General features: G+C 37.4%; 1 protein-coding gene across 1 annotated transcript; it reads left to right on the top strand.

The window, feature by feature from the left end:
* slc44a4 (solute carrier family 44 member 4) lies at positions 1–21,720 on the top strand. The gene is made up of 23 exons (XM_084738799.1): positions 1–225; positions 7,579–7,627; positions 7,887–7,960; positions 10,856–10,934; positions 11,054–11,153; positions 11,260–11,391; positions 11,536–11,596; positions 11,952–12,072; positions 12,446–12,451; positions 13,435–13,518; positions 13,860–13,972; positions 14,932–15,054; positions 15,970–16,069; positions 16,241–16,333; positions 16,470–16,569; positions 17,569–17,828; positions 18,177–18,271; positions 18,689–18,792; positions 18,996–19,069; positions 19,203–19,273; positions 20,096–20,190; positions 20,293–20,377; positions 20,631–21,720. Exons 1-23 carry the CDS (start codon positions 186–188, stop codon positions 20,738–20,740), a joined length of 2,169 nt encoding a protein of 722 aa, XP_084594925.1. The 5' UTR covers positions 1–185; the 3' UTR covers positions 20,741–21,720.
* The last annotated feature ends 1,195 nt before the right edge of the window (positions 21,721–22,915 follow it).

Below are 22,915 nucleotides of genomic sequence, written 5' to 3'. Positions count from 1 at the left end.
TGCCTAGTAACAACTGCCAGGAAGAAAAAGATTTCCCAACTTAGTTACCATGTCCGTCCAGACACGGCGGAGCGAGTCTTAAACACGGTTTTAGCAGCTTGTTCGTGCAGTTTTTAAGATTACTTCAAGAGAGAGAAGTTGTGTTTTAGGAGTTCCGGAAGAAAAGGTGGAGGTTACAGAGGAAAATGGGTAAAAAACAGGAGACAAATTCCGACTCCGAGTACGGTGAGTTGACATCGCCCGTTACCTTAGAGAGGGTTCACTGGTAAAATATAAGGCGAGCAAGCACTTAATGATCCCTAAGCTAATTAACTTCCTGCTTTCCTAACGCCATACCGCAGGCAGTTATTCCTAAACTTTGGGTTGCAAAAAAAAAAAAGTTTGCATTGATTTTATCATGTGATTTTAATGACCACCGTATTCTTTTGACATAGAGAGCTAGAAGATGCAGTAAGTTTAACGTCAGGTAATATTAAAGTTCGTAGGTACTGGCCATAATTGCTGGTAATGAATTCATAGCTTTGTCATGGAAAAATGCAAATGGTCTAATTTTAGGAGCTACATGGTTAGCTAGTATTTCACAGTTTGTAGTGCGTTGACAACAAAATACATTGTATGTGTGTTGGCATTATCTTCTTTATTTTACCAGCTGTACCCCTTTTGTTTTCTTCCCCTCTGACACCATTGCTTTTATAATGGCTCTTTACTATTAATTTAATTTGTTTTATTTTATGTTATCTTTTCTTTTTATCTAATAGGTAATTGTCACCCTATTTAAATTAAATCACAGTGACAGTGTTAACACCTGATTTGCCTATTTTCATATTTAAGTGCCATTGTAGTTACCAGCTTATGTATAAAACAGTACCAGAGAGAGAAAAAATGAATTTTTTCTCTAATGCCAAATGTAGGCTCTTGTATTAAGGTAGCGAGAGATACAGCTGCCCGTGCAACAACATTGCCATCAATAAACCTAGTTTAATGGTTTATTAACAACTTATCAAGTCGTGCCATCATTTATTGATGGCTGCATCAAAACATCTTAGACACTTGACCTAAAAAAATGTTTAAAATGAAGAGCTTTGATTTGGCTACATATGAATCTCAGACTATAAAAAATTAGTAATATTTTAAACTTTGTGGTTCCAAACATGAGGATTGAGGCCAATGTTGGGGAAAAACTGTTACAGAAAATTGCTCCTTTTTTCTTGCTTGCTTGTAGAATATTCACGTTTTGATCTTATTGTACGTCCTTCCACCACATTTATCTGACAACTTTAGTTAGTAGTTATTTAGCCAGTTCAGATTAATAATAAACATCTCACAAGACAATGACAGCGACAAGAGATGTTAAAGATTGACATGTTGCTTAGGGCTGTTACTATAATTACCCCTGGTGGGACCGAGTCACTGTGATATATATTTTTAGGTTGTGCTGTATGATATATATCTCTTAAAATGAAATATTGTAAGCTCTCAAAAAGCACAAACATATGATTAAAATATGGAATATAATGCATTGCTACAGATTAAGCTAAGCAACAGAAGGGTTTGGTGACATTGACAAAATCAGATACACATTATTTTTGACCAAATAGTAATTTTGTGACAATATTGTAGGGATGACTATTAATGCCTTTGCAAAATATTAGCACAGATTTTTGGTAAATCATCATGTTGATTGATTACATGGAATCATGGAATCATGCGGCTATGATGACTTAGTGGGTAAAGGTTAATAGAACAGCTAACAGTCTGGTAAATTCATAAAATTTCATCACTTTAGTGTAATTCAGCATTTAAAACCCGGAAAGTCAACCCTGTATCACATATGACAATATGAAAAATCTAAGATGATATCTAGGCTCATATCATGTTATCGATTTAATATTGATATACTGATCAGACCTATGTCAAAGTAGATTTGAGGAATTAATTGTCACCTTGCTGGGAATGAATAGCATTGACATTAGCTGATTCAGGAAATGAAGGGAAAATTTTAAATAACATACTTTTAAGTCTTTGGACTTGGAGAAGGTATCAAGTATTTTCAAGACAAAAGGCTGAAGTCCAAGTGAAGTCATGAATCTTTGGTGTTAAAGGCCAAGTTGCAAATGTTTTTTGATTTTGTGAAATCAAGCCTAAAGTCATAATTCTTTTAAATGCAGATCTGACTTAAGTAAGAGTAATGTGACACCTCTGAAGACTACCTCCTTCAGGGCAGCAGCTGACGGTTATTTCAATCACTTGTTAATTGGCGAATCGTTTTCTTGATTAATTGATTCATTACTTAGTCTCTTAAATGTCAGAAATAGAGAAGAAACTCAGAGTTGTCAAAAGGTGATGTCTTCAAATATCTTGTTTTGTCTAACCACAAGGCCAAAACTTAAAGATATCCAGTTTATTGTCGCAAAAGAACCTTTGAATTTTTGTTATTTTTACTTTGAGAAAAAGGGACTTAATTGAGGGATCTTCTGATTAATTTTCTATCATCAACCAATTACTTAATTGTTTCACTTTAACTGACTTATAGTCCAATTACTTTGTCTATTTATTGTTTGGTTGGACAACAGTCCAGAAGCCAAAGTTATTCAATTCACAATCAAGTGAAACCAGAAGGGAATCATCACTTATTTTCACCTGAAAGTGCTGACCATATTAATTGTACCACCGTCAAAGAAAACTATATTATCATGCTGTTTCACAGATACTGAAGAGCAAGTTGGAGTTTCTAAGATTTTTAAGAGGAGTTCTGTGATGGCTGTTGTCAATGCTGAGAGATTGCAGACCTGGCTGCCTGTGACTGTTTGATTTTTCAGCCTTGTGTCACATGCTCAGCGGATCTGTCTCCTGCATCCCTGTTTATTCTTTGTGGTATTGGATGTATTGGTAGAGTCACAAGTATATTGACAGTCTGGGAGGTTTTGTAAGGCCACAGTAAACAATCCCTCCCTGGAGGTAAATATTCAATCGGATTCCATGTCTCCTCAAATAACTTCTGAAAACAGCTGAGAATAAGATGATGACAAAAGAGGTGTTTGAGCTCACAGTTGACTAACATTACTGTAACAACTCAACCTTTGTTCAAAAATGGCCTTTGTATGGAAAGTCATGTTCCTCTAAAACTCATCACCATGTTTTCCTACTATGAGCCTTCATGAGGAAGTGAAAATCCTTGTTAGTGTCGATCATGACAAAGCTTCCTGATTCAGACTACCTGTCGCCCAATTAAGTTTGGTTGTTTTGTTGTACAATATGTTTGGGTGTCTTCTTCTTTTTTGGAGCAGTTACACACTTAAAACGCAATGTTTTTTTCCTGTTAGAAATGTGTAGACACTCATTGTTGGGAGATAAGTGACTTGTGAGAGTATGTTTCTGCAAATCATTGACCAGGAAGTTTGTTACAACTGCTTGAGGCAACAGGGAAGATACTTAGGTCTAAATTAAAAACACAAGCTAGTTAATGTAGCTGATGTATACAGCAAAGGAACCACTGTTAGGTTTAATTTTGAAAAACAGTGTTCTTAACAAACCCCCCCCCCCCCCCACAATGTTCCATATAGAAAATGATCATTTTAGGTTGCATTAGTAAAAATTAAAATAATCTTGTGTCAGCTGTCTGACGTCAAGTGGATTCACGTATTTTAATTTTGGTGGACGCCTTGTTTCAGAACTAGGAACTCAACATACGTAGACTGAATTTGAATAGGTTTAACATCTATCTCCATTAAAGCCGAAAATATTAATTAATTTGTTGATCAACAGAAAATTCATTATTATTTGGTGATTGAATAGCTGTCATTTGTCAAGCAAAAATACCAAACATTTGCAGGTTCCAGCTTTTCATTGTGAGCAGTTGATGCTTTTCTCTGCCATATATGCTCCTAAACTATATATGTTTTGGACTTTAGGTTGGACAAAATAAGAAATTTGAAGATGCCAACTTGGAAAACTTGTTTCTTAAAACTTGTTTCATCGGCTAAATTATGAAGTTTTTTAAAGAATATTTTAACAGCAGTTTAATGTTGGATGTAGTCTTCTTTGGTACACAATCTTATTTTTCCATTTTTCTTTCAATAACAACATTATAGCTGCATAAACTAACATGCAATTATCATTATTTAGTGGCTTTTTTTAAACATCAGCGGGCAAAGTTGATAAAAAGCAAGACTTGTATCAGAAAACAAGAGCACAAACCAAGAGAGCAAAGTGGCAAAAGTGCATAACACAAATAAGTAAACATATATGATTAATATTTTTATCTATTGATAATGAAAATAATCATTAGTTGCACCCCTGCTCATATTCTTTTTAAATATTTATAATGATAAGAAATCATTTCTGCTGCTGTCATTCTACTGACATGTTTAACAATGAAAGTATTCATATACAGTTTCAACAGCCAATTCAATCACACCTTTAAATAAATAAATACACCCCTTTACCCTCATATTTTGCACTAAGATAACCCTTTCTCTTTCTTTCTTTACCCTGGACTGTCCTGTCTTTACTGCAGGTTACCAGTTAACTCTGTTGCCATATATTTTTGTGGTAAAAGGGTGAGGTTTGTCCAATAAACGTCATAGTCTTTACAACATATTTTAAGATTATTTATGACGTCCTTTTGGTTGAGTGATGAATTTCTTTGATAAATATCTTTGTTGCCCCAAATGACTTATTATTGTGTTTATTTGTTGTGTTACCCAACTTGACCAAAGTCAAATAAAATTAGAGGCCCTCTCCTTCTGTTGCGCCACTCCTCTTCAGCCAAGGTCAAGGTTATAACAAATCTAAGCTATAAAAAGTCTTGCAGCTTGCCTGTCTGGGGTCCAACGGTTAAACTGTTAAAACTGTCCTCCAGCTTTTTACAAGGACATAAAAACTGAAAAGTCCTTTTATATTTGTCACACAGAGTGACTGAGAGCCATTTTCCAGTTTCCATTTACTCTGAACACATAGCAATGTCCTGGTAGAGCTGAAATCTGACACTCAGGGCATCACAAGAGGCTGATGAACAGGTTCCCTTTGTTGAGAAACTATTCTCAGGAGTCATTATTCTCAGTATTCCATAAATGAAGGTTTAGGAAAAAGCTAATGGGTGCAGAGACACAGGCTTGGATGCTGATATGTCATCTGTCAAATTCTTGCTTCTGTGTGGCTGTCCATTCATTCACACACTTATTTACATGATCCATATCACTGTGTCATAGTGATTTGTTTAGAGAGCGCATTTCTCATCTCAGACGAGCTTCAGATCGTATCTGTATTGATGCATCAGATCTGGCAATTTATTCTCACATTCCTCTCCCTCCTTTGAAGGACTGTAATGCAGCACTGCTCAGTGCATACGTTTTATATTTTATTGGCCTCTGTAAATGTGTTTGTTTAGTGTTTTGGAGTTTTGTTTAGTCGATTGAATCTTGGACTGTGCCAAGCTTAGAGCAGGATGATTAGCTACTAACTTAGTGCATCCTGTATGAGGATTTGCATCCTGCTCTGCCGTCCTGACGTGCTCACCGTGTTGACACAGTCCCCATCCACTCATATTCAAATTACAGTCAGTGGAGCTCATTTTGTTCTAGCTGCTATGAGAAACCATTGTGGTGAGCTACCTGTGTAAACCTCCCTTCTCGGGGATCCATCAAATTAACACTGTATGTGTTAAAACTAAATAAACTTAAGAACTAAAGATCCATTAGGCCAGGTGTTTTCTATGCTAGTTTTCAAACTGTGGTCAACAGGGGTCATTGAGTAGTTTGTAGAGGTTCCCCAGCAAAAGAAGGAGTGAATATTTGCTCCTAGCATGATCAGTGATTGACTTAATTATCCTCAAGCCTAAAAAGAAAATCCTGAATGAAGAGTCCTTCAGAAAAAATCCTCTCAAATTGGGGGTACATGGTCTAATGTGCAGTTTGTGAAACCCTGGTCTATGAGATCATGATTATGTAATTTGAATTCATAGGCACTCAACAATTGATCCAACATAATTTTCTCATTTAACATACCTTCAGGCTACACCAAATACATAAAAAGTTCTCTCTAAAGGCATTTATTAGTTTCTGACTTTGTGAAAGTGAGTAAAGCCGTAAAATTCTTCAATATTACTATCTCTTTAACCAGATCACACACATTTGGACTACTCTATGTGATCTCCTTTTGATAACTAACGTACTAACAAATGTAATATTTTGTTTCTCACTTTACAAACCCTTTCCTGTTGACCTTTCAGCACTATTAGTTTTCAAGTAAATGAGTGTCGGAGCACAAAAATGCAGATTCACCATTGTTGTCATTTGTGCTATTTTCAACCTGACACCTGCCAAAAGGTGTCAGGTGTATCATCTTCTTATGATCTTATTTTCCAAACAGTCTGTTGTGTTTTTCCTGCCCGACAGGAAGCACCGGAGGCTCCCAGATCTGACTCTCATGATAGGAATGCTTTCAGTTGGGATCGCCTCAGACAAGTTTTCAGACTGTTAATTATTTTCAGAGCATTTTGTGTCTGTTTGGGGGCATTTTTGCCTTCATTTGATAGAACAGCTGTTGACTTGACAAAATGATCACAACTCAGCAACTCACTTGTCCATTGTCCAAAAAAATGACTTCAGGCAATCACTGGGTGATTTCTGACCCACTTGCCTGACTGGTCAAGTGAAATTAACACTGAGACCTGCAGGGACCACAGGCTAGAGCTGGACCAGGGATGCTGCAGAGGACTGATAGCCTCAGTATGTAGGGCCCATGCTCTGCCAACTGACCTACTGGAGCGCCCTTACTTTCCTAAAAACTAGGACAGCCGTGTAGCAATATTAAACAGTCAAATCGGAGTGCTGTCCTAGTCTTTGTGTATTCATTTTAACCAATAAAATGATTAATTGTCCATGTTTCTGCATCTCTGAAAACCCTCACTTTGAATTCAAAATGTATTCAAATAACTCTAAGCCTCTTGTGTCAATGCTGTGCCTCAACTCTGACCCTTTTCTCTTCACTCTCTCCAGTGTGATTGCATAAGGCAACTAAAATGCACTAATGACTCTTAAGTTAATGTGAAAATAGCTTGCTGTGTGACAAAGATTTCCTTGTTTGCTCTTACTGGCACTCTTTCTGTCTGTTCCAGACAACAGTTAGTCATTTATTTCCTGTTGTTCATTCACCTCTTTTACAGTGTTATAGCACCTGTGAGCAACTGACCCATAAAAATATGATGCCTGCTCTTGTCTCTGTCCATGTTTCCCCATACACTTGAATCATAATTCATTAACTCTAAGAGAAGGACACAGAAACTTCCCCTGAAGAGCCTTTGTTTTTAATGCACACCGCCTTCCCAGTAGCACATAAGTACAGTACACACAGATGTAATCAGCAGTGAATTTCCTTGGGGTGGAATTACAGGTTAAGTGTCATTAGCAAGTGATAAAGTAATGTGTCCTTGACAATCTGAAACCAAACAAGGAAGTTGCTGATTATTGTTGCACGATGACGTTGTACCAGTCAGGAAAGGTTATTGTACTTTGCATCAAAAGCCATAGATTACACTGAATTAACTGATTTTTCTGTGTTACTGTTTTCTTTTCCCAGGAGAACCTGCTCAGTTTGATCCAACCTTCAAAGGCCCCATTAAGAAAAGGTGAATCTGTCTCATTGGCTGCTGGCTATTTCCCATTTACTAAGTCCTTTTATTCCCATAATCCTCAGTCTTGCTGTAGGGCTTCTAATGTGTATTGTGTGGGTATTTGTGTTTTCAAACCTGACATTTAGCTTGCTGAGTTTCTTTCTGTTGGGTAATGGAATCACATTTGTCTCCGTCAAGGCAAATGTCAATGCAAAGCTCAGCCTACTCCTACTCACTAGTGTTTAACTGTTGCTGTCTCTCTTTTCTTCATCAGAGGGTGCACTGATATCATCTGCTGTATCCTGTTTATGGCAGTCATCCTTGGCTACCTAGCAGTTGGGATTTTAGGTGAGAGTAACACAGACACAGGCCTTTGAATCTGCTCCACACTCACTGATATCATAATCAGTCACTAAATGTCCACTTATGTTTTTTTTTGCTTTCTTCCTGAGAGTTAGATGAGAAGATATATACCTCTTTCATATTGGTTAATTAAATATGAAGCTACAGCTAACAAACAGGCAGCCTTGCTCTATTCAAAGGTAACAAAAGGTCTGCCTTAGGGTGGCCAGACGTCCCCATTTTCTAATGACAGTTCCTGTTTTTAATGCCCTGTCCCTGACTGGAACTGTCCCCGAAAGTGTACCCGTGTTTTTACTGTGCGTTAAAAACAGACTGCAAAGCGAAATAATATTTTAAGTGGCGAGAAAGACCAGGCGGCAGAGCCTACCAGTTGATATCTCTGTCAAGTGAATCCACAACATGGATGTATTAAGGATCGTGTATTGTTTTTTATTTCATTATAAACTGAATACTTTGGGATGTTTTACTGAAGACATTTTGACAGGCCAAAGTAGGATAAACACAGGTATAAATGTAAATTGTAAGATCTTGTATTAAGAACATAGGTCCAAAGTTTACCATAGCTCCATTCACCATACTGTAATGTTCAATTTACTGTTTTTTTTTAAAAGGGCCAAGGGGCCGAATGTTTATATTTCCTGTGTCTGACCAGTAAAGTTACAAGTTAAAATATGTAAAACAATGCACTTTCTCGTCTAATTCTTGGCAAAAAAGTGTATTTTCTAAAATGTATTAATTATTTCTTTAATGTAACAGTTTCCATCACTCTTCTCTGGTAAATTGCACAACACCACAGTGAAAGGCAGATAACCTAATTAGAGTCTTCACGAGGATGACCTCTGCAAGTCTTGCATTAACCAAAGTCTTGGCAGATAATCAAAATAATACTAGAGTGGCAAAGGCGTTTTGAGTGCCCTGTCAAGCATCGTAGATTCTCACGAGCAACGTGACAAAGCTGTCACAACTGTCAGAGTTTCATAATTAGGTTGCTCCATTAAAACCCCAGACAAAGACTGTTTGTGGTTTTCTTTGACACTATGTCTTGCTTCATTCCTCCACTGAGTGTTTGACAGGGTCACTACCCCAAATCTCTTCATGTAATTATGTTTTCATGTAAATTCTCTCCTCTCCGGGAACATCTGTCAGTGGCTCTTTATTGCCATGTCATCAAACTCATTCCAACACTCTGGGTCAGCTCCTTTATCTAAAGTCAACAGAGATTCCTGATAGCAAATGCAGTCACCTTTTGTGTGTCAGCAACGGCAGAGTGTGTCTCAAATAACCAACTATTTCCTTCATTGGAGGCAGTTCAGTTTGGTTGGCTAAGGTGGATTTATTGCAGTGGAGAAATCTGACGACCAGTGTTAATGTAAAGGGTTTTGGTGGTGAAGGGCTCTGATGCTTTGTAAATAACTTTTATCTTTACCAGAATCTAGCCTTAACTGCATTAGAAAACACTGTGATCGTAAGAATTTACTTCAAGTTTGTCAGTAGGAGTAACTCTTTGTAATAGGAAGCTTTATGAATATGACCCCAGGAATTCAACACCTCTGACCAGTGTGTGATCCTTTAGTAGTATGAAATATTGCATTTTACATTACATCAGTCATGCTGACAGCAACTAACAATCAGTGCATTTGTAATAAACTACATGGGAACAAGAGATGCCTTCCTGTCAGACAGACTGTGCCCTCTTGTGGTTGAACTGAAATAATCCATTCATTGCTGGTATTACACCAGGTTTATTTTTAATGGTGTTAATGTGATTGGTAATGTGTGACCCAATCTGTTTATTAGACTGATATTTGGTTAACATGTTGATAAAGGATGATAAAAATCTATTCATATATTTGGAGTTGTGACATGGGTTAAGAAACACACAGTTAACTATCAGACTTTGCTGAGATACTGGAGCTACTGACTATCAAACTAAATGGAAAAAAAAACATACGACATACAAAATTCACAAATATACAAAATCACACAATATCTGGTGTGCTTTAACTTGTAGTCCATCATGCCCAGGGCTACTTGATGTCTAGCCACACAAGTTCAACTGATTGACACGAGTGTTCTTCATCAAGGCAAATCAAGTCAAGTCAAACTTTATTTAAATGTCTCAGATAGATTTATCATCTGTACAGTCCTTCAGACTGTAATCAAGTGATTCTTTTACCCTTTTGTACTACTGCATTCACTTGATACCTGATCATGTCATGAAATCTCTGGCCCAAAGTTTCCTAAAAAGACTTTTGCACAGATTTTTTTTTCAGTGTGTGGATGTTTTCCCATTCAGTGGTAACATGACTTAGCTTTCCTGATCAATTCACAGAATCAAAAACACCAGAATCATGTCCGTATCATGCCTCAATCAATAAAATCAGTCGAGTATCTTTTTCACATCCATCCCAAACACATGCAATAATAAGTGCAGGTCTCCTGTCAAGTAAAAATAGCTGTCATGTAGGGCAATATTTTTAGGCTACGCTGCAATGTACGATAAGTAGGACTGGGAGATATTAAATATGACAAGTTTTTTAAATTATGTGGATGACAATTGGTGTTTTCATTAAATATTAACATAATGAGATTATTGGCAAATAATTATCAATAATGTGAATATAGTGACTAAGTAGGTAAAGGCAAATGAAAGAATAGCGAGAACAGATGAGACTGGTAAGTTCAGGAAATTACATCACTTTTAAATCCAGGGAAAGACAACACTTATGCCCAGCCCTGCTGTCAGGCAGTAATACTGTGGCCGAATGCCAAACACAAAATGGACATAATGGAGTGTGACTAACCTGTCATTATCTTATCTACGTCATTGGCTTTTCTTCTTATCTCTATTTCAATGTGTGTTTGTTTTTTTTCCATCAGCTTGGCTCTATGGAGATCCTAGACATGTTCTTTATCCAAGAAACTCAACTGGATGGTTCTGTGGCACTGGACCAAACAAGTAATTTAAACTCTCTCTTTCCTTTACGTATCATTTGTACATGTACTAGATTTAATAAATATGACATCTGACTGATATAAAACCAAAGTAACTCTTACTTTCTGTCCCTCCTCTCTCAGAGACCGACCCAACCTTTTCTACTTTAACATACTCAAATGTGCCACATCTGTTAATGTCATGGCAACTGCTCTTAATGGCTTTCAGTGTCCGACCACACAGGTAGAAAAGACTGCTTGATTTTGTTGTTGTATCCGATGATGCTCGACCATTTACCGTCATCTCCCGGTATCCCAGAAATAATTATTTTTTTCCCCACTACCTGTAGGTGTGCGTGGAAACCTGTCCCACAGAGTTTAGTGCTCTGGGACTATCAGCATATTTTCCAGGCGCAAAGCCATCAACTGTGTTCAATCAAAGCTACTGTGTGCCATCCATAGACCTTGCAAATACTAAGAAGGTAAGTCTCATTTTGTTACCCTGTGAGTTCCTAAAGTTGACAATTGTTTTGATTTATTTGTGAAAAGAAACATTTTGGCACCTGAAGGTCAGCAAATGTAATGTAATCAGCTTATTTTTTTAACCACATGATAATTTTTTTCAGACCGTACAACAAATTGTGGATATGGAGCTCTGTCCTTACTTCTACGTGCCAACAACATCTGGTGAGCAGTTGTATACACTACATTGTATTCATTTCAGTTTTGGTCTGGCAACACATTGGCATTGGGATCTAACAATATATCAAATATTGTGATATCACTGTAAAAGAAAAGTGTGGCTGTGTTAAAAGGAAAAGCAAATTTTAAATGAGGAAAAAATGTAAAAATCAGATTTATTATTTAATAGTAGTAAAGGCTGCTTATGAGTTTCATCCAGCTGCTCCTTTAATATTAATGTGGATTTAACTGCTACTGAACAGAAACCACTTTCTCCTTTTTGTTTATTTACATGCATGTTTAATGGATGATGGCTTGTGATGCAAGCTGATTTGATATGATTTACTTTCTTCACTCTTAGTGCTGGGGAGATGTTTGCCTGACATCAAAAAATTGCTGGAGATTCCTTCAGACTTGTCCAGTTTTCCAGGCTTGCCCTCTACAGCCAATGACACAATCGACATGATCAAGAACGGCACAGGGTAAGAGAGGGAACTCCTGACCTCATCACGTGCTGATTAAAAGCAAAATGGCTCTGCTCTTAAATCACAGATAACTGCATGTATGAAGACACACAGACACTTTAATAACCCCGTTTCTATCCCATCTCATCACCAGCAAAGGGTCGGTGGCTTCGTGAGTTAATCGTGTTGACGCTTAGTGTAGCAGCTGTTTGTAGTTGCTCTCGTTACAGCAGCCGTAGATGTTGTGTGAAATGCTCTCTTGGGACTTGCACAGTTAGAGCATTAAAGGGATAGTTTGGATTATTTGAGTGTGGCCGTATGAGGTACTTATCCATAGTCAGTGTATTACCTACAGTAGCTGTTTGATTGACATGTCCCGATTTTGGAGGAGGAGCAGGTTTAGGAAGCAAAGCAATTTACTGCTGTGGACAGAGTGTATGCTATGTTAAGAATATTTTCTCCACTTTGTCCTGCCATCAGACATTCTTTTCCAATGGAAAACAGCTGAGAATACGCTGAATATCACTCTCTCCAATGCAACGAGACTCCTTTGACTAAAACGGCTATTTTACCTTGCAGAACATGGGAGTTTCTGTTCTACTGCTGCCTGAATCAAATAGTTTGTTTGTGTTATTTTGTTGTTTCTATGAAACTGAACTAACCCTTTAAAACACCACTGTCACACAATAACACAAACTGCTTTGGAGAGAACGATATGTGGGTTATAGAACGACAGTTTCCACTTGGAAAAGGCTGTCTGATGGCAAAGTAAAGCAATTAAAATATTTTACAAGCGTGTACACTCAAACTGATTTTTTTAGGTGGCTAAAATACTTTTTGCTGCTGACCCTGTCCACAGCAGTACTTGCTGTGCTTCCTACACAGGTACTCCTGCTGGTTCTCCAAAATGTGGGTGTGCCGTCTGCCATGTGTTGTAGATAAGACACCGGATATTGATAAGTGCCTCAAAAAATCCCACTTCCAAAAATCCATACTATCCCATTAATTTTTTTTTCTTGCAAACTGCTATGCTGGGGTTATTGCTATCTTTTTAACCTGTCTTGCTTTACTTGTCTCTCGTCAGAGGTGTAGTGGAGAGAAAACATAGATCACATAGTAGTTTCTCTTTACTGTATGATGATCGTCGTGTGCAGTAGTATCTGACTCACCTTTTCTCTACCACCACATTACTTTTAGTACCTTCCAACCGGCTTTACATTTTTTTGTAGCTTTTACCTTTGTTTGTTCATCCTATATAAACCCATTAGTTAGTTTTTCTTTGTTTCTTTATTGTATTTGTTTTACTCGGCCTGTTGCTTTTCACTTTTATTGTTTGAAAGGAGAACTAATACAGCTTGTCCTATCTTTGGTCTTCATTAGGGACATTCTCAATGGCTTCAATGCCAGAGAGATCGGTGTCCGAATCTTTGAGGATTTTGCGTCGTCATGGCCCTGGATCCTCCTGTGAGTTGACCTGCAGAACTATACGGCGCACACATACTGCCACCTGTTGGCAGACATACAGATAAAAAGTTACCCTCGAGATTGGGATTGAGAATAAAATCATATCTCAGCTGATCCAGATTATTTGAATGTGCAATGCAGAGCTAGAGTTCCAGAAGTTTCAGTGCATCTGTATGACAGCATATTTCTAGATTACAGACCACAATGAGCAGATATTTTACAGTACTTAGACATTTTCTGCATCTTACAATGTAATGTTGATATTTAATCTTGATCTTCATTGTTTTATTGCCTTTGTAACTGTTTAATTTCCCTCCCGTCCACCTGTCTTCTCCTCTCAGTGGTCTGCTAATAGCCATGGTGGTCAGTATGCTGTTCCTGTTGCTGTTGAGATTCACCGCTCCAGTCATGGTGTGGGTGCTCATCATAGGAGTCCTGGGTGCTGGGGCATATGGTAAACACTCACCTTTTTCATGGCAGTTAGCCCTGTTAGAGTTCAGATCTTCTAGTGGCAGAATAGATAGCGCTTCCAATCCAGTGGTACAAAGAAGGACCTTCATCTAATATTCATTCAAGAAGAATTGGTCTTTGGGCCATGAATGAAGCAAAAGCTACTGCCTTTGCCTGAGATACACACATCTGGCCTGGAAGACAGGCAACTTAGTCCTCTTCTTAGCCTTGACTTCTAAGAAAATTCAATCTTTTAATCTGTTTAAATCCTCCCATGCCATTTTTGTTATGCTTTTGTGGATTGATGTGGATTGAATTATTCAGTAAGTTCTGGAAATAGTATCATTTTTATATGGGTCCAGAGCAAGTATACTGGGCCTCATGCAAGAGCCACTTGTATGAACAGATTCATTCTTAAGTGGTAATTTGACAGGTGATTTAGGAAAACTTGCTATATCCACCAATTTTCTCAAATTTAGCATTTTTTTCAGGTACAAACACAATTTACAGGTGGTCCAGACCTGTCGTGGATGTAATGTGCAGTTAGTCTGCTCTTATCCAAACCCAAGTTTTTTTTTGATGACTGCATATTTCATTACGTTTAATTACACTTTATAATTATATTGACATCATACTGACTGCATTTCAAATTATAGTATCATTCTTTTCATAAGGCCGAGGTACAGGGAAATCATTTAGAAAGTTATATTAAGTCATAAGTGTTTGCTAAATCTGACGTAGCGTGTTCATACAAGCTCATTGTGCTAAAAAGAAAAGGATGAAAATGTTCTTGAATAACAAAGTGTTGTTAGTCCTGTGTTTAACTTTGATTATGAACAGGTTGAGCTCAAAATATACTGATTATATTTTGGTTCTGTACATAAACAGTTCGCACACAAGGGCAGTTTATTTGCCATGACAGGTTACATGTTCCTCTAAGTTGTTGGTGTGTTTCTCTTGCAGGTATTTGGCACTGCTACTGGGAATATGATAACTACAAGCAAAACTCTGCAAGCATAAGTGACATCGGTTTCACCACCAACTTCGAGGTTTACCTGCAAGTCCAAGAGACCTGGCTGGCCTTCTGTGAGTCTCATTAAAATGCTTTTCATCTTATTTGACCATGTGCTAATTCACTCTCATTAAATATTTCTCACAGTACAGGAATACATTTCTGTCTTTTAACTTTGCCTGCTGGTTTATTAGTATTAATATTATTTTGAGGGGATAGTTGTGTGCACATCAACAAATAGTATAAGTCAGGCTGTACTGGCAATGTTTCAACCAAGCAGCTTTTAATCAGGCAAATACCAGTACAGAGGAAATGAGGGCTATAAATTGGAAATGACCAGTGATATCATAAATGCCAAAACACAGTCATGTGTTACATCCATATCCAGAAATAAACACAATAAAACCATTGTTGGTATACACACAAGTCACACGTTGTGTTTACAACACTGCTTGATTCATGACATTGTAAAATTATGCTGATAAAAGATGACCCAGATTTAAGGGTTATGGTGCAACATCTGTTTAAGTAGCTTGTATTGGATGATTCTCTTTTTGATTTCACATTTTTAAAGGTCCAGTTCATACTATTTTTAGGGGGTTGTTAGCAGAATGTGACACAAATGGAATCTAATATTCATAAGTGGGTTTAATCAGCTGAAAGAAAATAATTGTTGTTTGCTATCTGCAAGCTAACCACTAGATGCCACTACAGTTACTTCAACTTTTGCAGTGCATGCAAATTATACACAAAAACAGAAAGGAGAGAGAGGAGAAGAAGTAAATACAATTAAAATAAATGTATAAATGAAACAGAATTCTCTCTCCTTGAAGATTTTCACAGTCAGGTCAGAGTATAATAGTTATCTGTGTATGGAGTAGGGGTTTTATGGGAAGAGTCTGTTTGTGATTTGTGCGTGTGAGTACGGTGTGTAATGGTTATATATAATGTAGGAGGATCCATAAGAATCTTTATTTTCCACACTTCAGTGATAATCATATCAATTGCGGAGGCGATCATTCTCCTGACCATCATCTTCCTGCGGACCAGAATCCTCATAGCCATCGCCCTCATCCAGGAGTCCAGCAAGTGAGTCGTTATGTCCAGTGTTGGGGAGCGTTTTTTTAGATTTTAGGGAATCTTTCTGAAACCAAATGTCAGTCTAATCATGAACCTTCAAACTGGTTTGTATCTTACTGTGAGGAGACGATATGGCCTCAGCATAACCTCACGATGTGTGTGTTATCCCACGTTCCACAGGGCGATCAGTCACATGATGTCCGCTCTGCTGTACCCTCTGGTCACCTTTGTTCTCGTGGTGGTGTGTGTTGCTTACTGGGGTGCCACTGCTTTGTATCCTTTTAATTTTATGTATGCATGTCTACATACAGTATGTCTGTACGCAGTCATTCATTGTGTACCCAGTTTTACTCTACAATCACATCTGCAGTCCAGAGTATCGGTTCTTCTCTTAAACCAGTGTTTGTAGATATTTGGCGACTTCAGGAAACCCAATCTACAGAGTGGTGGCTCTCAACGCCACTGATGACTGTAAGGGTGTCAATGGCACTGTGAACTGTGACCCTCAGGTAAAAATGTGATTTTTAGAAAAAGTAAATATCCTGGAGCAGCTGGTGACAGAGTGTTAACACTGCATTAAGACAGGGTTCACACTTAAATATGCCAACAACAATTCATTACATCAGTAAGCAAGAACATAATGTGTTGGCCTACAAATTACAATCACTTATTATATATTAAGAAAACCAAAAATTACTTATATTCATTTAGCATTGGCAGGAAAAATAGGGAGAAACCCCTTAAAAAACTAGATAAAGGCAGGGATGACACTCTTACCATGTTAGAAAACAGGAAAGGAAGAGTAAGTCTTTAAATAACTGTTGATTAATTACATCTGCCGAGCAAATTCATAAGATGTATCAAGATAGAAATAACAATAATAAATAAGACACATTTAAATATCTTGAATATCAAACTCATAATGAGGAAATCCTCAGCAAAAAAAGAAGAGGGGACAGTCTGTAGAAAAGTACTGTATTATCAATTTGAACAAAAGAACTCTAGATATTCAACCGAACATTAACCATCGTAAACAGCCTGTGTCACAAACAAGTAAGGCTCCAAAAAACATGTCAGGTTTAGCTCTTTGTTAAGTGCTGATGGTTCAACAGTGTTAAGTTCATTCATCTGGTAATTACTGATCACTGATGTAATAAGTTGTTGCTGATATATATGTGTGAATCCTGTCTTAAACCAGTGTTTTAGCCCTTTCCAGCTGTTCTAGCCTGATTGTTCAATTAGGAGAGGTTATTTAAGAGGATGTGAGTTTCTGTTTGACTGTGATGATGATGCTGTTGCCGTTGAAACGATCTTATTAGTCCACGTACACCAGTATTTTTGGTCCTATTTTACAAGTTTTTACATTAAATATAACACATCTAATCACTAAAGACAATGTCTGACATGATGAGTGGGATAAAAAGACAGACACATTCTGTATACCCTCTCATACGTTGTCCCTTTCCACTTTCTTGTCCTGCATTCGTCCCTCTGTCTCCTCCTCTCAGAACTTCACCGCGTCAGATTACCCAGACTGCCCCTCAGCCAGCTGTATCTTCATCAAATACAACGACGAGGGACTCTTCCAGAGGAACCTCTTCAACCTGCAGATCTACAATGTTGTGGCTTTCCTCTGGTGTGTCAACTTCGTCCTCGCCTTGGGACAGTGCACGCTTGCGGGGGCTTTTGCTTCGTACTACTGGGCCTTCCACAAACCAGGCGATATCCCCATGTTCCCCCTGTCTGCTAGCTTTATACGCTCACTCAGGTACGTTAAAGAGCTGCGGCTGTCATACCTGTTAAATTCCTGCAAGTATGCGCCATGATTATATTATGTCCTGTTAGAGTAGTGTGAATAAACTGTTTGATCCCTCCAAATTAGAGAAATCTCAGGACATATTTGCTTGCAGTTTCCCCAGTGGCTCCTAGAGGGCGCAGTAGACCTTCATATAACGATTCTCAGCTGCTACATAACATAAACTGAAGCTGCTGAAGTTGTGTCACCAACCATAGTGACAGTGATGGACATTTTTCACTTGACTTTGGGATTCACCAGCTGTTTAATAGTTTCAGACACCTGAATATACAAATAACCAGTGAGACATGATTGTTTCAGGTACCACGTGGGCTCTTTGGCATTTGGTGCTCTGATCCTGACCCTGGTGCAGCTGGTGAGGATCATTCTGGAGTACATTGACCACAAAACAAGATGTAAGGCTGACGTTTCTTCATTTCACTGTCTGTGTTAGCCTAAAATAATTTTTAGGATTTTCTCCATCTGTTCGGTTTATTTTTGTGCTTCAGTGTAAATCTGAGGCCTTAAACTTGTCAGTGGATCAAAGTGCGCTTTATTCAGTGCAACATTTAGTCTTAAAGTGATGATACACTGTATGAATCCCATGACATATATGAGTGATTAATGGCTAAATATTCTCCTAATTTAGGGTGATTTCACACCTACCTCGTTTCAGACTTTCCAGTTTGATCTGAGCCAAAATTACAGGTTGAAACCTCCCCCAGGCCATGGTCTGGACCAAAGATGTCTTCAGGAAAGAGACAGTGTTAGGAGTTTAGTGGCATCAGATAACTGACAGGACATTTACACGTGTTCTGGCCTCTGATCCACAGCGGCGCAGAACCCGTGTGCCCGTTTCTTAATGTGCTGCTTGAAGTGCTGCTTCTGGTGTCTGGAGAAGTTCATAAAGTTCCTCAACAGGAACGCTTACATCATGGTGAGAACACAACATGTCCTAATCTTAATTCATACTGTCATTGTTGTAATTATAATTAACATTTGTACTATAAAAAAAAGGGAAAACACACTTTGCTATAAATTAAATAAGACTTTTTAGACTGACTTGAAATATTGTATAATATTTAGGATATTTAGACCATTTTATTTTCCTAACAGAAGTTGATTGTGTTTTCTTGACAGATTGCCATTTACGGGAAAAACTTCTGCGTCTCGGCGAAAAATGCTTTCATGCTGCTCATGAGAAACGTAATAAGGTTTGTGCTGAAGTCATGTTTCCTTATTCTAAAGTATTCATGTGTTTGATCTGTCTGACCTGTTCATTACGTGAATATGTTTGCATGTGTTTGAGAGACTTTGTGAATAAAATCATGTTTCTCTTCTCCTCAGAGTTGTGGTGCTCGATAAAGTGACAGACCTGCTGTTGTTCTTTGGGAAGCTGCTGGTGGTCGGAGGAGTAGGTAAGGTTGAAAATTTAAAAAATGTCTCAAAGCTGTTTAAGGTTTCAGGACTGGTTAACCACATTTACGGTAAATATACTGTATATGGTGGGTTTAATTGAGAGAAGATTTTAAGTTTGGTACCAATTTTTGATGCTAGACATTAAGATTTACAATATTTAGTGTTAAGCTGAACAAGCAAAACACACATTAACATATTATCACCTTTATAAAGTGTTCTGGCAAACACATCCAAATACAACATCAGCATTCATTTTTCTTACCCCTCTCTTACCACTTGGTGAATTTATGTCCAGTACTGCCATATTTGGATACACGGTTGATGAGAGTGACAGAACTAAACAAGTAAATAAGTTTGATGTTAAAAAAACAAAACAAAACAAAAAGCCCCAATGAGCTGAAAGACACTAAAACGCTCTCTGGAGCTGAGGAGAGCTGCCGAGTCAGATGAAAACTTATCACTATGAGCAATGATCATATTGGATCTACTGGTAACCCATCGTAAGTATAAAAACTGGATCAATGCAGCTTGAAATTTGAAAATTTAATTGCAAATATTGGCTTGTTTCAACCAGAAATGTTTGGCTAGGGCTTTAACATAACAGAAGTTCATACATGTTTAAACATTTAATATACTTTATCAGCATTTATTAAATTCTTTGACATTGATTTTATCCGTGCTGGGTTTGTATCCCTCAGTTAATCATGTTTTGATGATAATAGGTGCAATAGTCATCATAGAACAAGAGAAGCTAAATAAATAAAAGATGTGTTCTTACAGTGAAACAATAAGAGACACTGAAATCTCAAATCTTTTTCCAGGCGTGTTATCCTTCTTTTTCTTCTCTGGTCGAATATTGCTGCCAGGCAGCACCTTCCGCTCTGAAACCCTCAACTACTACTGGATGCCGATCATCGTAAGTTACAAATTGTCTTTCTCTGTTTTTGATAGAAGTTATTCAGGTACATGAGGCTAATTAAAGCTTGTTCTGAATCTTATCTTCGCTTTGCCTTTGCAGACGGTGGTGTTTGGCAGCTACCTCATAGCTCACGGATTCTTCAGTGTGTACAACATGTGTGTGGACACACTCTTCCTCTGCTTCTGTGAGTAGACAGCTTTTAATGTGTGTCATAGACAGGAATACTGAGTAAAACAGTCAGTGTGGATTGATAACTACAGTTTGCAACAACATGGACCATATTTACTGTTGCGCGGAAAGATTTTGGAACATGCACAGCTGCTCAAATAATTTCCAGTTAATAACATTGGAAGATGGTAGTTTCAAGCTAACACTGCAGTAAACCAAGAAGCGAACACTTTCATCAGTTCACTCAGTTTGTCTTTTCACCCTCACAGTGGAGGACTTGGAGCGTAATGACGGATCTCTCCAGAAGCCATACTTTATGTCCAAAAACCTCATGAAGATCCTCAACAAATCCAACAAAGCACCAAAGAGGGGTAAATGAGAGGGCTAAGGATCGTTTTACCTCCCGAGTTCATGAAACAACACAAATAACTGAGTCACAGATTTTCAGGACAACTTTATTTGTATCTTCTTTTATATCCTTTTAACACATATCAATATGTTTACCAAAACTACTTTGCTGATTTTGCACTTTTTAAATTTGTTGTTTATTGTGTTTGTACATATGTAGTATTAATGACTGTACACATGAAAGGACTGAGCGTGTGAATGCAGGTAATGTGAAATTATTGTGAAACATATTTCTTCATTTATTACAGTTCCCCTCCAGACACGTTTTCATAAATACTCTGCTATGATTAATATTTTAGCGTTAGAGGAAACTGTCAGACCCAGATCCAGACCCAGAGGAGTCTGTTGTGCACCAAAATCTGAGATTCACTCCAGACGTATCAGAATACTAAGTGTAGTTGGCTTTTTAATTTAATTACCAAATTTAGTTTTACCAGGTATGTTTTAGATTTTAGGTAAGTGCACGGATGTCTCCCCCTTCAGTGGAGGAATATAAAGACACTAATCTCACAGCAAACTTTGCACAGATACAACTTGCTGTTGTCCAGGTCAATTATTTTAGCGGACATAAACATAACAACAAAACTTTTGAAGTGGAGAAATCTTTAAAATCTTTTTTGATTTAGCTCATAATGACTCAAAGTCTCAAAATATTTCTTCTATCATTTTAAATTTGTTTCTGTTCATACAGCTCAACATGAACGCTGCTCAGCATTTGTTCTGAAAGTTTTGGACTAATTTAACATGCATCACTCCAATCCTATGAAACTGCTTTTAATGCAAGTAAAGATTTAGGTTTTTCTACTTTTGCTAAGAATCCTTTATAGAGGATTATGTGATTTCTTCAGATGAAACAAACAGTTGCAACGACAAAATATTTTTCTTACTTTTAGATATTTGTAAAAGAAAGAGGTTGTTTTATAAATAAAAGTAAATAAATTTTTATGACAATATTATTGATTATATTGAAAATAATAAAGTTGTAAATATTGACTACACATGACCCAGCGTTAACTGTGTTTGGATACCATCCACTGTTTTCACAGTTTCTCACCCTTGTAGTGTCTCCAGTAAACATGTAAACTGATATTTTGGTTGATTTGATCATTTTCTCATCTCATCTCATGTTTAAAACAAGGGACAGGGACACAATAAGTCCACCTTAATTTAGCCGATTGTCCTACTGAGAACTTTTTCTTTAGTATATTTAATATTTACAGTATTCACCACTGCACTGAATTAATTACAAGTGATTCTTAACATAGGTTTTCCTTTTTTCAGTATAAAAACTGAACACCCAACCCAAAAATATTCAGTTTAAAAGTTGACGTCATTTTCACATGAAACAAAGAAAAAAAAATTCATTCTGACATTGGAGAAACTAGAATCAGAGAATATTTAAGCATTTTTGCAAAACAAAATGATGATTAATCGATTATCCAAATAGCTGTCAGTTCATTTTTATTTTAAATGAGATTCTCTATCAAGTCCTTTGATGAAATGTAAATAATGACGACACAAAACAAGTCAATGTTTTAAACAAGTTTTAATCTCCTAGACCGTTTGGTTTTGCACAATGTCTCCAGGTTTAGTCTGTCAAAAGACTCAAACTGTTCCATCATTCGTTTCAGTGTCACGAAAGCCTTGTAATACAAAGTGTAGCTTCAACAGACAGGTTTGCATGAAATGACGAGCCCCAGCAGCCATCTCGTTCATCCCACAGAGGACCTCGAGTTTCATCTCCGACCCGTTAGATCGTTTCAGAGTAACACAGAGTTTAAAGGGTAATTCCAGCGATTTTACACATTAACGTCTGTTTTTACAGGTATTGGGGAGTAGTACTGTTCATATTGAGAAAAAAAGTGCAAAATCTGATAAATTGCCAGAAGTACGGAAGCAGATTTCTGACAATGTGATGGGAAAAAAGATCCTGCAAGTCAGTATAATAAGAAGCTTTGTTAAAATCAGGACTTATCTTGAAACAATGAATTAGATCCTTAGTCTATTTTTGAGAGTTTCTCTTTGAGATACTCAATATTTTGAGATGTAAACTTATCGTTGAGTTACAAACTCATTTCAAGTTTCTCACTGTTTGAGATACTAACTCATTATTTCAAGATTACTTGATATTTTGACAAGGTTTCTC

Source organism: Lutjanus erythropterus, chromosome 16, assembly GCF_056507025.1.
Source record: "Lutjanus erythropterus isolate fLutEry1 chromosome 16, fLutEry1.hap2, whole genome shotgun sequence".
Taxonomy (NCBI): Eukaryota; Metazoa; Chordata; class Actinopteri; order Lutjaniformes; family Lutjanidae; genus Lutjanus; species Lutjanus erythropterus.
This window is presented reverse-complemented; position numbering and strand designations above follow the sequence as displayed.

Excerpts from the sequence above, each read along its gene's own strand:
- slc44a4 (XM_084738799.1), top strand. The coding sequence starts at position 186 with ATGGGTAAAAAACAGGAGACAAATTCCGACTCCGAGTACG. Across the intron at positions 15,055-15,969 it reads AGAGACCTGGCTGGCCTTCT|TGATAATCATATCAATTGCG; the intron begins GTGAGTCTCATT and ends TCCACACTTCAG. Across the intron at positions 16,334-16,469 it reads TACTGGGGTGCCACTGCTTT|ATATTTGGCGACTTCAGGAA; the intron begins GTATCCTTTTAA and ends CAGTGTTTGTAG.